Consider the following 14,299-nt stretch of genomic DNA (forward strand, 5'->3'; position numbering starts at 1 on the left):
TCAATTTTCACTAAACCTAGATGACATATTACATGGGCATTTCAAAGGATTTAATTTTTTTGAATTTTCTATCATTTTCTTTTATTTTTTCAAAAACTGAAAAGGCGGACCATGGGGGGTGGGGGTGGGGTGGGGGGTGGGAACTGAAAAATGCAGCTCCTCCTACTGCCGGGGCACCACCATGTAGGTGCGCCGGTGGTAAGCAAATTACCACCGGCGCACCAACAAGGTGGTGCGCCGGCAGTAAGGGGAGCTGCAATTTCAATTTGGCCCGGACCTGATTCAGCCTTATCCCTGGCGCACTATTTTTTCATGCGCCGGCAGTATGGGGTCATCGCCAGCGCGGCCGAAACATGGCGCGCCGGTAGTATTTAGCACCGGCGGGCATCCTTTCTGGTTCGCCGGCAATAATATTTGTAGCTATAGGCCTTTTCCTAGTAGTGTTGCTCTCTAGGGTTTCTTGGAAACCCTAGGTGGGCAAAAGCGTCCGGAAGCATTCGGACTATGGATTTGCTCCTGACAAGATTGTGAAGGTTTAGAGGCTTCCTCAAAGTCTACCACAAGTGAAAGAGCTATTCCTTCGTGGGATAGGCTCGAAGAAGAAGGTGAGCCTTCGTGGCGTTGGGAAATCCTTCGTGGGATCCCCACCTCTCCAAACGTGACGTACCTTCTTGCAAAGGAAGGGAACACGAGAATAAACCTTCGTCTCCGTGTGCTCTCGGTTATCCCTAACCGAACTCTTTACTTGTGATATATATGCCTGTGTGAGCCTTCGTGCTTGAGTTACTTGTATCATCATATAGGGTGCCTCACCTAGTTTTGCATTAGGCTCACCTTTATATTCCGCAAAGCCTAATATTGCAAAGAAAGAATTAAAAATTGTAGAAACCTATTCACCCCCATCTAGGTTTACCATCTCTGTACTTTCAATAATACTTCCACGAAAACATGCTCTAATGAATATGTGCTCTTACAGGCTATCACACTGCCACCGCTGGCTCCGGTGGGCGTGGCTGCACCTGGTAGTTGAAGGCGACGGGAATGGAGGGCGTGTCATCGATGGGTCTTGCGCTTGGAGGAGGACGCATGGTGGGAGTCCCTAGGTGTTTGTTCCAAGCGGTGGTGTAGGTGATGTGTAGCGGAGGAGCTAGTGGTGCGAGGTGGTTGTCCTATAGGCGGTATGAGGCGGTGGAGGTGTGGCCACGCGCGGATTTGGTGGCGGTGACACAAACCTAATCTAGGCCATGGATGCCGCTGCTCTAGGGTATGGTGGTTGTGGGTTTCTGGCCGACCAGAGCTGGAGTGCTTGCGATGATCATTGTGTCAGACGAATGGACATGGAGGCTACAATGCAGGCAGAACCATGGCAATCCGGGAGTTGGTTCGAGACTGTGAGATCTCAAGCCGTGCTAGAGAAGGTTGAACTGCATGCACGCTTACGTCCAAGGTGTCGGTGGACCGCAACATTGTGGCTATGACAACGAGGTGTTGTTGCGGCAATGGTGCGAGCCATCATGGACGATGTTGCATGTCCAAAAGGTGGACAAGGGTGGAGGTGTGCGGCGATACACAAAAGTATTAATGCCCATCTTTGTTCAGTGCCGATGGCGACGACGCTTGTGGGTGTCATTCCCTTACTTGGAGGTGACACCGATGTGTTTCGGCATGACCCTCGCTCTAACTTGGGGTTGGTAGTTGTCTTCGGGCGAAAGGTAGGTTCGGAGCCAGATCAACGCCCGATGTTGTTCCTCCGTTAGAAGCATCGTGTTCGGAGACACTGCTTGGAGGTCCTATGTTGCATTCGTTGAGTGCTCGTTGTTGGGGGTTGATTTTGAGGGACGCAGTGTATATTGTCGATGAGTCCAACACGATACCTTTTTATGGATCGACAAAGTCTGGCCTACTCTCAAATTAGCTCAGGTGTTGAGTTCATAGTATGTTGTTCTTTGCAGCAAATTGTAGTCGCCTTGTGCATAGACCTGAAAATATAGTACGCTTGGGTACTCTCGGAAAAAAAAAAGTGTATAGTGTATGTGTATGTGCGTGCAGTAACGAACTCTGCCCTTCGGGATATGGTCTATATGCTGTTAATTAATTCCCCACAGGTGAGGCCTACGAATGCGGATCTATAATGAGAAACCCCAGGATTAATCTACTGAACTAATTCTTCCGCCGCGCCGCGCCGCACCGCACATGGCCTCCACCTCGGCGGCGCCGGCGCCGGCGCTGGAGAAGTACGTGCCCAAGAGCATCCTCATCACCGGCGCGGCGGGGTTCATCGCGTCTCACGTCGCCAACCGCCTCGTCCGCGACCACCCGTCGTACCGCGTCCTCGCCCTCGACAAGCTCGACTACTGCGCCAGCCTCAACAACCTCGCCCCCGCCCTCGCCTCCCCCAACTTCCGCTTCGTCCGCGGCGACGTCGCCTCCGCCGACCTCGTCCTCCACCTCCTCCTCGGCGAGCGCGTCGACACCGTCATGCACTTCGCCGCGCAGACCCACGTCGACAACTCCTTCGGCAACTCCCTCGAGTTCACCAAGAACAACGTCATCGCCACCCACGTCCTCCTCGAGGCCTGCCGCCGCGCCGGCCCGGGCGCCGTGCGCCGCTTCGTGCACGTCAGCACCGACGAGGTCTACGGCGAGACGGACAGCGACGCCGCCGTGGGGAACCACGAGGCGTCGCAGCTGCTCCCCACCAACCCCTACTCCGCCACCAAGGCCGCCGCCGAGATGCTCGTCATGGCCTACGCGCGCTCCTACGGCCTCCCGGCCATCACCACGCGCGGCAACAACGTCTACGGCCCGCAGCAGTTCCCAGAGAAGCTCGTCCCCAAGTTCATCCTCCTCGCCATGCGCGGCGGGCCCCTCCCGGTCCACGGCGACGGCTCCCACGCCCGGAGCTACCTCTACTGCGACGACGTAGCCGAGGCGTTCGACGTTGTGCTTCACCGGGGCCAGATTGGGAGCGTCTACAACATCGGCACCACCAGGGAGCGCCGTGTCATCGACGTCGCGCGCCACATCTGCGGGATGTTCGGCCTCGACCCTGCCGAGGCTATCCGGACGGTGAGCGACCGCCCGTTCAACGACCACAGATACTTCATCGACGACCAGAAGCTCAAGGCGCTGGGGTGGTCGGAGCGCACGCCGTGGGAGGTGGGGATCAAGAAGACGGCGGACTGGTACATCAAGCACGGCAACGACTGGTGGGGTGATGTGTCCGGCGCGCTCTTGCCGCACCCGAGGATGCTCACGCCGCAGCAAAGCTTCGACTCGGCCTCCATGACAAACTTTGATTTCAATTAGTCGATCAATACTCCATTTAACTAGGTACGTATGTGCTTAACACTTGTTGCATCCTTGTATTGTTATCAACTACTATATCCAGGTTCAGTTGCAGCGAAATGGCACTTATGTATCTAATGATTCATGGATGAAATTTATAGAAAATACTCCACCGACTTTGCATCCATTTACAGGTAGATATAGATAAATTTATGCGAAGAAGTATCAGCTGGGTTGCAAGGAATGAAGTAGTATCATCACACATTAACAGTAGATACAGATACATTTCATTGGTGGCGCAAAGCCTTACTTATGGGATAAAGTAGATTTTGGGTGTATAGAAATACACTCATTCATGGGAAGTTCTAGTAATATATATAATTTCACAGCTATATAGCTTCAATTTTACTTGAAGGCACATGATAGAGATAGTTGCGTGCAGATCCATCAATCACCTTTCAACTGCAATTCAGATGAGAGCAGTAAAGCGTTACAATACAGCCATGTTTAGTTAAAACGTACTATCTTGTTAAGGGAGCACTTAAATATTCTTCTTTGTATGAATTAATTAATATGCGATTGTTTCAAAGAGTTAAGAAAATTCTCATCAAATTTGCACTAAATGTGCCATAATTAATAGTAGATAATACTGCTCCCTACAAATTGAATTCTGAACTCTATTTGTTATTGAAGAAACATACGCAAAATCACTGGAAATAATCAAGAGTAAAGAGCAACACAGATTGGTAATGCACTACTAGTAGCTGGAGTTTTGTTTCTTTTTGCCTGTTTCTAGTCCTAAAAGTCAGAAATTGTATAGAATGCCATTTATCAGTTTAGCCACTTTATCTCTTTTTTTTAGAATTTTTATGTTTTAAATTATTTACATGCATTTCAAAACACCAAGGATGCATGAATATAAATGAGTATTTATATGTAGAACCGACTCTAATATTCGTTTTTGAACTAGTGTACATATAAATATACAGCATAGAAGAATAATTTACCTGTGTTGAAAGCTTTTCGGTCCTCCTGCTGCTGGTAGTACTGAGGCTGCTGCATGATGTTGAACTGCAGGAAGGTTCTGATATTTTGCTCGTACTCAGTCGACGTGGAAGCCGCCCCCATCATGTTCAATGTCTGCTGTTGCCCCCTTTCATTCTCAGCTACCTGCATTGATTAGTTAATGACCTAGAGTTTCAGTAAGTTATATACAGTGTAGATCTTTTATGTAGAGGTCACATGCAGTTTTCTTCAGTGAGGAAGAGATACTACTTACTTTGTTCCTCAAGTACAAGTTGTCATTCTGCAGCTCCATTTCCTGAAAAGGACTCATCTTGTAACTTCAATATTTGATGCAAAATAGAGGAAAATTAGCAAGAAAATGATGCTATTGCTTTGCTGTATTACCCTTCTCTGCATGTACTCAATTTCAGCACATAGCAATTCATTCTGCAGGTAATGTAAAGCTCAGTAGTTAGAGAAACAAAATAGTTATTTTAAACCTAATCAACCATGGATGTGTGGTTGTAGGAAACTGAACCTTTCTTGCCCTGATCTTTCCTAGGCCTTTGTCCAGTCTTCCCTCTAGCTGCTTCAGGTCTCTGTGGCTCATGGTGGCCATAGAATCCCCTATCAGGGTCCTAAAGAATCAATGTACATACGAGTCAATTTAATTAAAAAGATCTTCCTTCATGAGCCGAATCGACAAAGATCTAAGTTGATGAAATAATAAACCTGTTGGAATTCTGCAAGTTGGTTATCTGCTGTCTCAGCTTGGCAGACTCCTGCTGGTAGTGCTGCGAGTTTGTAATTTGAGTTCATTTAGAAATATTTCAGATATTGGTATTGGTGGATGACTAATGAATGCACCAGTTTTCAGTTCGAAACTTACTTAATATGAATTTCCACTCATCCATATTAATTTATTGCATATGTTTTTTAGAAAGAATTTCTGGTATAAGAACATACTTTTCGAATTGAACATTGCTTTCTTTCGCAAAAGAGGCACAATTTTACAATCTATGTTAGTTATTTTATGCAAAAACAGAATAGGAAACTGCGGAATACTTTTTCAGCACATTGTTTCAGAATAATAAAGTAACCCCAAAGTGGTTACAATCACACATGCTGGGACGTCTCCATGACTCTATGCAACATAAATCACCTCTTGATCCTACCGATACTAGAAATTAACAACAATTTGCATACCCAAACAACTAAATTTGGACAAAACAACCTGGAACGAAACATAGATTATGAGCAGTCCCATAACACGACAGCTAATTTTAGCGCGTGGCGGTACTACTTAGAAACCCAAGTAACCAGTAATACGAACACATTTATAACCATGTAGGAGTAGGACTGTTGTCCCTAGACTTACGTCGACAATTAATGATGGTTGAAAAATTCATACGATATTACATTATCATATGCACTTCTACGCAAACCATAAATATTAAATGATTGTGCAATGTCTCATTCCAATATGCACACACAAGTCCACCTCAACAATATTGGTATTCAAGTGCATCTTGCAAGCATGTCCCATGTTAGTTTTATGAGACTACAAATATTCTTGACACACAGGAACATACTCTGTAATCTAAGAAAATAGTTCATAATACATATGTAGCAACATCTGTGCATACGCCTACAGGATCTACCTCTGACGGTCTGACCAAATCTAAACCAGAGAATTGGTTAAGCAGTGTACGGAGGAACATATCAATATCATTAACTAGGAAAAGAATTGGTTATATTTGTTTCTTACTTCCTCTGTTTCATAATACATATAAGAAGTTTTGGTAGGCAAGGCGCGGTGGTAGTATTTTGTAATGCAATTTTTTTATTTATTTCATGTCCAAGATATGCATGCGATTGCCTCTTAGAATCATGCATAAGATTGTCCAGCGGACAACTAAAAATATATGATCTGCTGGTCCAAACAGGTTCTCTTTGGATTTAGTCTCACTGGACTTCCCATTGTGTAATAACCATAAGTTTCCTTGTGACCAGGATGTCCAATCTGAAGATTTTGGTCAGAGGATTCATATTTGACACCGGAACACAGTTAGATAGAATGTTGCCTACGGCTTCCGTAGACTAGGACAGCATGAAATCTAGGAGGCAGGGTCTAGAAATACTTTCTGTTGACTTGCTGAGTGACATATGATGTTACCTCTTGTTTCAAAAAAAAAAAAACATATGATGTTACCTGGGCATTGATCTCTGCAACTGTACCAGCATTGGAGGTGTCACTCGTCGTCTTCTTGTACCTCTCAATGGTTGCCTTCACACTGCATTTGGGTACCATGAGGTTAGAACACGTATGCATATGAACCTCCTATTAGCAAATACCACATTGATTAACTGTAGGTGATAGACTAATTAATCCAGTTCTTACGAAACAGGATTATATTATAGGCAAAATTTAGAAACCAAATATTTAAGAATATAAAGGTGGATCAGGGAGGATAGTGATAAAATTAAATTCTGCTACACTTACATATAATTCTCACATGAGGATAGTTTAGACTGTTGGTTGTTAAGATTCAAGACCATGAATTTAGTTAATTATTGCTACATCCACAGCCACATATAAATATAGTTCTCACATATTCACTGACCTAAACAAGGTCAAAATACCAAAAATAGACCAAGCTAGTCAATTACATTTGTGTCTTACTTTACTGACAATGTATAGAAAGTTACGCTGTTCTGTTGAACAAGAACAGTGTGAAATCCACAAGGTATAGGAAGCACAAGCATCACATGCCACGCTGGACAAAGGGGTGTGCTATCACAACACTCCGTGGGCTAGTAGCTACAACAGTATATGGTCGCTCTTTACCGAGGTCCTTTTCTATATGAACAGGACTTGGGGCTACAGTATTCAGCTAACCATCCATAGATTGCATTTGACTCTAGAATTACACCAATTGTGCTTGTATTCTATGTTACTGAATCCATCAGTCACTTTCATGTTAATTCTCCAATATAGCTATGCACGCTGACATGGTATTTTTTCCAATAAGTGTTACTCACATAACATTTAAGGAAAGATTTCAACATCTGGTTTTAGACATGCCCTGATTTGACATGCAATATTTTTCTTTGAACGCCAGTGGCCTGATGTGACTCTTATTTAAAACTCCCAAGTCTGGATACAGATATTTGGAGGAAATTATGAAATCCAGATAGAATAAACGATGGCAGTACTAGTCAGAAGACGCTGAATTACCTAGTTTGATATCAAACCTGTCAAAAATACCTAGATTGATATCAAGACATAAAATACATTCATTTATTAGACTGGTCTTTTTTTAACTGATTAAATTTCATGCCATCAATGGTTATATGCAAGCTAGCGTTAATGTGGGAATGTTTAGAACTTTGAATTCAAAACAAAAGTGCCAACATTAGTGTAAGAAAATGATTAGTGGTGCTAAAGGAATAAAAATATAACCGCATAAGTTCTAAAAATTGGAAGAGTTTATGCAGTTATCTGGACCAGTTCATCCTTAATCGATGGTTTTATTACTTTATTATTTATTTTGATTGAAGGAATCACTAGATTTACAATATTGAAACATTGACAATAGCTAGCCAGGTGGTGGTCTGCACCAACATCTTCAGTACTTGGCTAAATTTTGTACTGGTGGATATCTTACAGATGTCAACAACTCTACATACGTATGTAAGAGTGGTGTGAAGCATTCTATCTTGGACCTCCATTGCTTGAAATTTCATATAGTCCCCATTTAGGTCATGAACAGTTTTCAGATTAATTAATAATTATTTCACACAAGCTAATTACCAGTCTCATCCGGAAAGACCATGACATGGTATTTTGTTAGTCCATGTATTAATGCATCAGCTAGTGTGTTCTAAGAATGAGAATTTGAAAAGCATGTTCAGTTGTTTACTGCAAAAAAGGGGACAGTTCAGGTCATTATGGAATCAGTCAGGACTCTCGAGCTACAAAATGCAGGAAAAGTTTGATACCGTTCAAAATGACAAAACTATTCACCGAAAAAAGAAAATTTCTTCAAAATAAAAATCTTGTAGGTCAAGAACAAATTTTCAAACAAATTTGTTTTGCCGTAGTAAATCCGAATGTATGCAATAAGTGGAGAAGACTCTCTGCACCAATAACTCGGCATGAAGATTTTGGAGTCCTTTTCTTCAAGATCTGCTGAGAGCAACAATGCTCTCATCTTAGGCGGAAAAAAAAGCATGCCAATTGTCAAATGGTGCACAACCATTTCTGTGGAACACAGGCAGACAAGATCCATTGGCCAAATCTTACTCCATCCCTCTGTCCATCCATCACTCTATAGCACCATATGAAATCACAAGTATACCACACAAAATAAAACAGCAAGAAACCGTCGTGTCACCCAATTTCCTCTCCAAGGCCCAACACTTAACAGAACGCTTCAAAGACCATCATCACTGCTGGTGCCGCTACCACCACCATCTGCCACCGACGAGACGGAGCGAATGTCACATCGCCATTGTATCGCGTATGTATAATAATGCAGAACCACTGTTGACAAGGACGCGCACTGTTCATGGAGATTTTCTCTCACCGCTGGACGGAACCTTAGCATCGTCGAGCAGGCCATTGGCTGCGAGCGCCATGATTGGCTGCGAGCAGATCAACAGAGAGCGCAAGCTATTACCCGGTGTTTATTGGGGAGAACCAGGGCCAGTCCAGAGTCTCTTCTTTTACCCACTGGGTTCTTCAGACCATTTTACCAGCCTTCCCTCTCTCTCCGCTGCAGCTGCTGTACCCGATGCAACGAACGTACACTGGCTTGGCTCCGTACATAGGCAGCCTTCACATCACTGTACACACACAGACCACTAGGGAGGGGTTGTCACTTGCCACGAGGATTCAGGATTACTACGTGTCACTCACGGTAGATATGCTTCAAGTAGTAGAACCTTTTGTTCCGAATTAGGTCTAAACTAAAGTCTGGAGTAACTCATGCATGCGACGAATACACATCGAATTTCGTAGTTTGAATTAAGTATTTTATTCGGACAGAGGAAATGTCTCAAAGGAAACCCTGAACATTTTTACTTGATCACACATTGCCGTGTGAATTTATGCACGCACATAAATCCTTTCTCTGTTCCCAATTAGGTCTAAACTAAAATTTAGAGAAACGCATGATAGACTCAAGGGAAAATCCATGACATTTTTACGGTTTGATGGTCCAAGACAGAAGCACGAATTTATGAATGTATATATCCATTCTGCAGTGACAATTTTTTAAATTACACCTTATATTTAATAACAGTTACTAACTTCTTTTCCTTCGAAAACACACATGAGATAACAATTACCTTGTCTAGCATTTTTATTTGAGCCTATTAATTTTTGTAGTAATAAGAAATTAAACTCCATGATTATTAGTGTGAGCATTTTTCTAGCAATATTCCTGATCCTTCTATATACGAGCACAAATAAATATTCATTTGTACTACTTCTGGAGGGATACTGCATATATATAGGATGGTACCATGCGGCCATCACTTCTCAGTGTCAATATATTGTTAAATATGTAATACATGAAAGGCAGAAATGTATGCGCAAAACCACAAATCAGTTTAAAGAGGTGCCATATTGCCATGTAATTTGATGCTGTCTCTTCCTATTTCACAGCATGAAAAATTGCAAATGTAAAAAATGCGAATAAGAGTTGTAATTTGTATATAAACAAACCCTTCAGGTATATTAGAAATAAGCGCCTAACGAAGCAGCAAAGAAAGAAAGTAGAGGAAAAAGAAAGCTAGCCATACGATCGATCCAGTGCGCTCTTTTCTTCTTTACTGCTGCGGTGCTGCCTTGGCTGGTTTGGCGCCTCATGAAAAGTACAGTGCTGCTGCCAGAAGGCAGGGACCCAGAGGTCTCGTGATGAGCGTTGGTTAAGCAAAGGACGCCCACATGGCTCTCTAATGAGGAGAGAAGTGCAGCTGCCACCACACGCTCAGACCAACAGTATCATCTACAGCGCGAGGAGACAGAGACAGAGGGATGGGGGCACATGGGATGGAACCCTAACCCTAACCCACCATTGGCCGGGAACACAAGGAGATGATGCAAAAGAAGCAACATGACATGGTGTTACTTTTACCTCTCTCTCTCTCTCTCTCTCTCTAGCACACACAGAATCTTGCATAAAGTTACCAAGTTACTGCAGATATACCAAGCCCTAAGAAAGAGAGAAAAGCTGCTAGCAGATCTGCCTCTACACACAATTGAACTAGCCAATAAAAGTTGGAAGAATTGAAGGAGAGATCACAAAATAGATGAGATGACTTCTTGTATTTTGTGTGAAAACATACATATATATGTTGCTGCCTTGCTGGAATAAATATACCATGAGGTAAATATGAGGGATCTAAGCTTCACCTTCCCATCCCTCCCTCCCACACACACCACAGAGAGCAAGAAAGGAAAGAACATAAATGGAGCAAGAAAAGAAGAGGACCACCAAGCCCCAAGCAAACACAGACACCCATTACACACAAGAAGAGCTCAGAGGCATGTACACATGCTTCACAAGGCATACACTGTGCTGAATCTACCCACACATCTAGCTCACCTCACCCAAACGCTAACGAAACCAGCAACGGAAACATCAGCACACACACGCGCGCACACAAGGAAGAAGAAGCTGTTGCGATTTCTGATTCGGCTCTCCTCCGGAAGGAAGCACGGAAATAAACAAGACAGTTAATTAACAGAACGAGTATAGCAAGAAAGATGCAGCTCCCCCTTTCCCCTTCTTTCCACCCCCAAACGAGAACCAAAAAGGTTGGAGGTAGCCAGCTCCAATTCGGGCAAGATCACATGAACATACGGCCGGCATGTGTTTGTTTGTGGGAGAGAAAAACATGTCACCTGTTGTTGGAGTACTCGTAGAGGCGGCCGCGGCTGGAGAAGACGATGAGCGCCACCTCGGCGTCGCAGAGCACGGACAGCTCGTACGCCTTCTTCAGGAGCCCGTTGCGGCGCTTGCAGAAGGTCACCTGCCGGTTCGTCGTGTTCTCGATGCGCTTGATCTCGATCCTCCCTCTCCCCATCTTCTCTGCAGCCTCCGCCGAGCCTGAGCCTGAGCCTGACCCCGGCGACACCGACTCCTTCACCTTGGAGTTGGAGCAAAGCAAAATTTCAGTGAGCACCCAATCGACAACAATATATATCAACGCAGATCGATCAAGAATTGCGAGCAAAGAAAGATGTCGATCAATACCAACAAATAACGATGTCGACCAGTAATATTATTGGAAGATCGATGGATCTAAAACTAACAAACAATCGAACGAGAGTGGAAGAGAGAGCATGTATGATACTCGAGCTGGTCTTTTAATATACACGGTTCCCTCGCGCGAGCTGCCACTTCTTGGACCATTCGTTGGAACCGCGTAGAAAAGTTGAGGCTACAATCTCTCTTATGAGATTGCTTCGTTAGAGGGTAAACATCCCTAGCCCCGAATCTCACCCTCTTCTTGCACATCTAGCTATTTCCCCCACCCAGCAGTAGCCATGATTCTATTCTACGGCCAGCTAGATACGCATCCAAATCTTCACCTTTTGGAAAACGGAGACTTAAAGAAGAAGATAGTTTCAGAGGAAGATGCAATTACCATTAGGCCTGCGGATGGCGTAGCCAGCTGCTCCTCGAGAATTTGCATGCTTGTTTCTGTGGGAGCTAGAGAGAAAGAGATGGATACGGCCGGGGAGAGATGAGGAGGAGGAGAAATGAGGGAGAGGAGTGTGTTTAAAGGAGAAAGGTAGGAGCAGGGTGGGGAGGCGATGGTATAGTGGCAGCTGTGGCCCTTGGTGTTTCTTCCTTCTGGACTCTCTTCTCGAATTCCTTTCCCCTCTGGGTATCTCCTTTCATTTTTTTTTTTTTGTGGTGTTGGTTCTGTGAAATGTCAGAACTGTGTTAAATTGTTTACCATGACGTGCGCCTAAACTAGTTTGGAACCTGGGAGGCTTTCCCATAAGTATGTTGTAAGATATATAGATGAAAACTGTTGGGGAAACTTGAGACTTTCTTGATTTGTTCCTAGCAGTTTTAGTTCAACCGAAGTTGGCAGAGAGATGCTACTTGCTAAAAGAAAATTAGCTAGAAACATCCAAGCTAGATACTACTTCTTATTTCCAAACAATTCACTTGTGACTTTGCAGGACTAAGCTAAGTAAATATTCTATCTTTGAGACAAACTGTTATGAACATAGCCATCGTGTGCTGTTTTAGAGAAACCATAAATCCACACTTAACTGGTAATCTGACAATAAACGAGCTTCCAAATTGATTGTTTTTCTTACGGCGATGGAAGTGGCGACTTATAATATGTTTTTTTAATTACAACTATTACATGAATTCAATTTGTTTTGAATCTAGAACTCGGTCAGCCAGACGCCGATCAACAGACTAGGTGCCGATCAACCAGGTTTGCTTTTTGGTGCTGATCGGCCACTCAAGCAGGTGAAAGCCAATGCAGATAAGGGCCACCAGACTGCCGATTGGCGTCTGGTCGGCCGACCGAGTCCTAGATTCGAATTTTTTTAGAATCACGTATTATTTGCAAAAATGTTTAAAAAAATTCGTATTATTGTTTTAAAAAATCGCATGGAAGTGAACTTCAAAATCTCTGTCCTGCCCAGGAACACACACAAAGTTTCATAAGATCATGTGCTCAATTTTAACTTTTAGTCAACTAAAGTAAAAAAAAAGGAACAAGTTCATATTGTAACATCCAATCTTGTATATTTCATTAGAAATTACAACCAGTCATCCTAGTTGAACGGACGGGTCTCCATGATGTCGCGCATGATACCCTTATCTTCTCCGCTCGATTCATAACTTGAAAAGCCACCCCAAACGTGAGCAACTTGTAATGTCGGCAGTAGGATGACGATATTTTCACTATTTCATAGGTCTTATGACTTGTCCTTGTTTCCCTCTTGTTCCTACCGGTAGAGGTTCTCAAGAACACGACATCAGTTAGAGCCATCGGATTTGTTCTTGTGGAAGGCGCACAAGTCATTGGCGTTCACTTCTCGAGCACAAACCCGAAGTTCTCTTTGTTGTGGACGTTCTTACCCCACCCACTTTCACCTAGACATGTTCGGGGTTGAGTTCCCCTTGGACTTTTGGTTGTGATTTTATTGTACCCTGCGAAGACAGTGGCCCGATGGGGGGAGGGTCACACTTTTGCCTTTTTCAGCCATCACGACGGTAGAAATGGCCATCTACTTTAGTGAAGATCTTGATCTCTACTGGACCTAGGATTTTACCAAAGTGTATGGCACACCAAATTTGACGTGTGTTTCGATATTACTGAATTACCAATTCAGAAAATAAGGAAAGTTTGAAATGTCATTTGGCATAGAAGCTAAAATAACATGTAATTGAAAGATTAAGTTGAAAAGTTGCATAAACTATCATACTCATACTTCAAAGACTGTACTAATAGATTGAAATATGCATAAAATAAACTTAATTACCATACACTTTTTATGCCTTTGTGTTTCAACAAGTTCAATAGATATGTCACCAAGATTCCCCTGCCCTTTGAAGCTATCATATCGTCTCATGTCATGACTCTAATTATCAAGTTGCAATTCAAGTTTCAGAAAATAATTGCACGATATATCGTTAGGGTAGAACTCAGCTAGTCTGTGTAATTTTTTTGCATATAATTAATGAAGCAAAAGGAGTTTGAAAGACTGGAGGCCGACATACAAGAGAGTTACTCCATATTAATATCATCAAACTTATTATCAAGCTCTTAAATAATTCAATCAATGACACCAATATATACTTCTCTGCGACAGTGGTCAAGATTTTTTTTGGTTTTGGGCACTCATACCTTGTTCATTTTCACAAGGCAAATAATTATCATTCATAGTAAAGACTTCAATGTCATGCTTACAAAAAACAAAGTGACCTCTAAAGGAATTGAACCCAACTATGAGACCTGA

General features: G+C 43.3%; 2 protein-coding genes across 3 annotated transcripts; one reads left to right on the top strand and one right to left on the bottom strand.

Annotated features, from left to right (window-relative positions):
* Window positions 1-2,115: 2,115 nt before the first annotated feature.
* Window positions 2,116-3,486, top strand: LOC127295865 (trifunctional UDP-glucose 4,6-dehydratase/UDP-4-keto-6-deoxy-D-glucose 3,5-epimerase/UDP-4-keto-L-rhamnose-reductase RHM2). Its single transcript, XM_051325869.2, has one exon. The coding sequence runs from the start codon at window positions 2,194-2,196 to the stop codon at window positions 3,307-3,309; it is 1,116 nt and encodes a 371-aa protein (XP_051181829.1). The 5' UTR covers window positions 2,116-2,193; the 3' UTR covers window positions 3,310-3,486.
* A 36-nt stretch (window positions 3,487-3,522) lies between these two features.
* On the bottom strand, window positions 3,523-12,126 carry LOC127295874 (MADS-box transcription factor 58). Of its 2 annotated transcripts, none has more exons than XM_051325880.2 (9): window positions 11,953-12,126; window positions 11,207-11,451; window positions 6,506-6,587; window positions 5,026-5,087; window positions 4,832-4,931; window positions 4,699-4,740; window positions 4,568-4,609; window positions 4,296-4,458; window positions 3,523-3,750 (listed from the first exon to the last, which is right to left on the bottom strand). In XM_051325880.2, the coding sequence occupies exons 1-9, from the start codon at window positions 11,998-12,000 to the stop codon at window positions 3,740-3,742; spliced, it is 795 nt and encodes a 264-aa protein (XP_051181840.1). In that variant the 5' UTR covers window positions 12,001-12,126; the 3' UTR covers window positions 3,523-3,739. The 2 variants fall into 2 exon arrangements, with proteins under 2 accessions (XP_051181840.1, XP_051181847.1); XM_051325887.2 differs by lacking the exon at window positions 11,953-12,126 and adding an exon at window positions 11,559-11,647.
* Window positions 12,127-14,299: the final 2,173 nt, after the last annotated feature.

Source organism: Lolium perenne, chromosome 1 (assembly GCF_019359855.2).
Source record: "Lolium perenne isolate Kyuss_39 chromosome 1, Kyuss_2.0, whole genome shotgun sequence".
NCBI lineage: Eukaryota > Viridiplantae > Streptophyta > Magnoliopsida > Poales > Poaceae > Lolium > Lolium perenne.